Consider the following 1,705-nt stretch of genomic DNA (forward strand, 5'->3'; position numbering starts at 1 on the left):
AGAAGATGTGGAAAAATAATTTCATTGCCATACCATGAATAACCTGCGTACAATTAACATCTGAATTCCAGAGAAAGGGAGTCAAGGTAATTAACTTTTTTGAACCACAAAATTGTTATTGTATGAGGAACATCTGCCAGCATTGAGAGACTTGCACACTTGGGAATGCACTAATAAAAATTATGAAGGAAAGGACTGTGATAAATAACATTTTGTAGTGAATATAGCTCAGGGTTATTTGTGAAATAAAGAGTTTCTCAGCAATCGGGAGTGCCACCAAAGCTTTTTAATCACCTGCATTTTTCTCTGTAGGTCATCAGCTCAATGAGCTCCCTTTCTGAGTACTGCCTGCCTTCCATTCTGCGCACATTATTTGACTGGTATAAAAGGCAAAATGGTATTGAGGATGAATCACATGAATACAGACCAAGAACAAGCAATAAATCAAAAAGGTACATTTCTTTTGTGTAAGGATTGTAGGTTTGGGTTTTTTGTTTGTTTGTTTGTTTTTTAAGAAACAATTCAGAATAAGAGTCTGGGCATCTAGGTCTTCCTGACTCTTCACAAGGATGCCTAGCAGGTGCTGCAGGGCCCCCTTGTCTGTAGCAGGTAAAATATTTGGAGCAGCTAGTCACTTCCAGTCCTCACAGAGTGAAAATTCATACACACTTGCTTATTTCGACATTGGTGGGGATAGGGTATAAAGGGCTCCAGATCACCCTCTTGTCTACTTTCTTCTGTTCTGTCCCCTGCAGTCTACACCAAAAGCAGAAGGCCGGCTGCAGGCCTCGCAGGACATACAGAGGTATTTTAGTCCTCGTCCTAATAACCTTGAGTGCTCAGTGCGCTGTAGTGGGGAGGGCCCTGAGCTAGATGTTAGCGTAGTCCTGGCACTGCCTCTGATTAGCCACGTGAATTTGGGCAGCTCACCACCTCTCCGTACCTGTCTCTTTGTGAACAAAAGAGGGAAGTTAGGTTACACCATCTCGGACTCTTCCTTCCAGCTGAGAATTTTACTTATTCTGTGGTCCCCTCCTCCTGTGGGTTTGAAAAGTACAACCGGCTGCTATACGAGCTCTTCAGCAGCTGTAAAAATTAAGACTCTCATATGGTCCGATTAATGTGTCTCCCCCAAATTTTAAGTAAGTACACATAATTTCATATGTTTGAAATCAACCTAGTACAGGCAAGGCAGTGAATATAAGAAAGTTTAATATAGTTTTTTAAAAATAAGAGATTATTTTAAAAGCAGATTTCTCCACAAATTAATTATACATTTTTGTAATGCTTTTAAAGACAGTAAACTGAAAGTCATCACTCAGAAAAGCGAACGTATACTACTTCTTGGGAGTGGCTTATCCCTCTCATTTTTCTTGACAGTCCTAATGATTTTTTTTTTAAAATACAGACTTCTCTTGAAATTGAAGATCTGTAATTTTACCAAATTATGTTTTATCCGAACTTGTAATCTAGTTGCATAATATGCTTAAGTTTTACACAGGATTCAGTAATTTATTTATCATTTTGTTTGGGGGAGAGATGAATAACTTTTTCATATTGAATAATTCTTTTTAGTTGAAGTAGGAATTTTTTTTGTTGAGATATAACTTACATACCATAAAATTCACCCTTTTGTTATATAATTCAATGTTTTTAGTATATTTGGAGGGTTGTGCAACCATCACCACTATCTAATTCCAGAACA

The 1,705-nt window shown here is 37.8% G+C and overlaps 1 protein-coding gene across 1 annotated transcript in view; it reads left to right on the forward strand.

The window, feature by feature from the left end:
* LOC103598953 (protein furry homolog) overlaps positions 1–1,705 on the forward strand; it is a gene marked incomplete at its 5' end in the record, with an annotated part of 113,293 nt that overhangs the window by 16,764 nt on the left and 94,824 nt on the right. Inside the window, one exon of the mRNA XM_008583022.1 lies at positions 313–452. Within this exon, the coding sequence (XP_008581244.1) occupies positions 313–452 (140 nt within the window). The remainder of the gene's footprint in view (positions 1–312; positions 453–1,705) is intronic.

Source organism: Galeopterus variegatus, unplaced genomic scaffold (genome assembly GCF_000696425.1).
Source record: "Galeopterus variegatus unplaced genomic scaffold, G_variegatus-3.0.2 Scaffold2796, whole genome shotgun sequence".
Taxonomy (NCBI): Eukaryota; Metazoa; Chordata; class Mammalia; order Dermoptera; family Cynocephalidae; genus Galeopterus; species Galeopterus variegatus.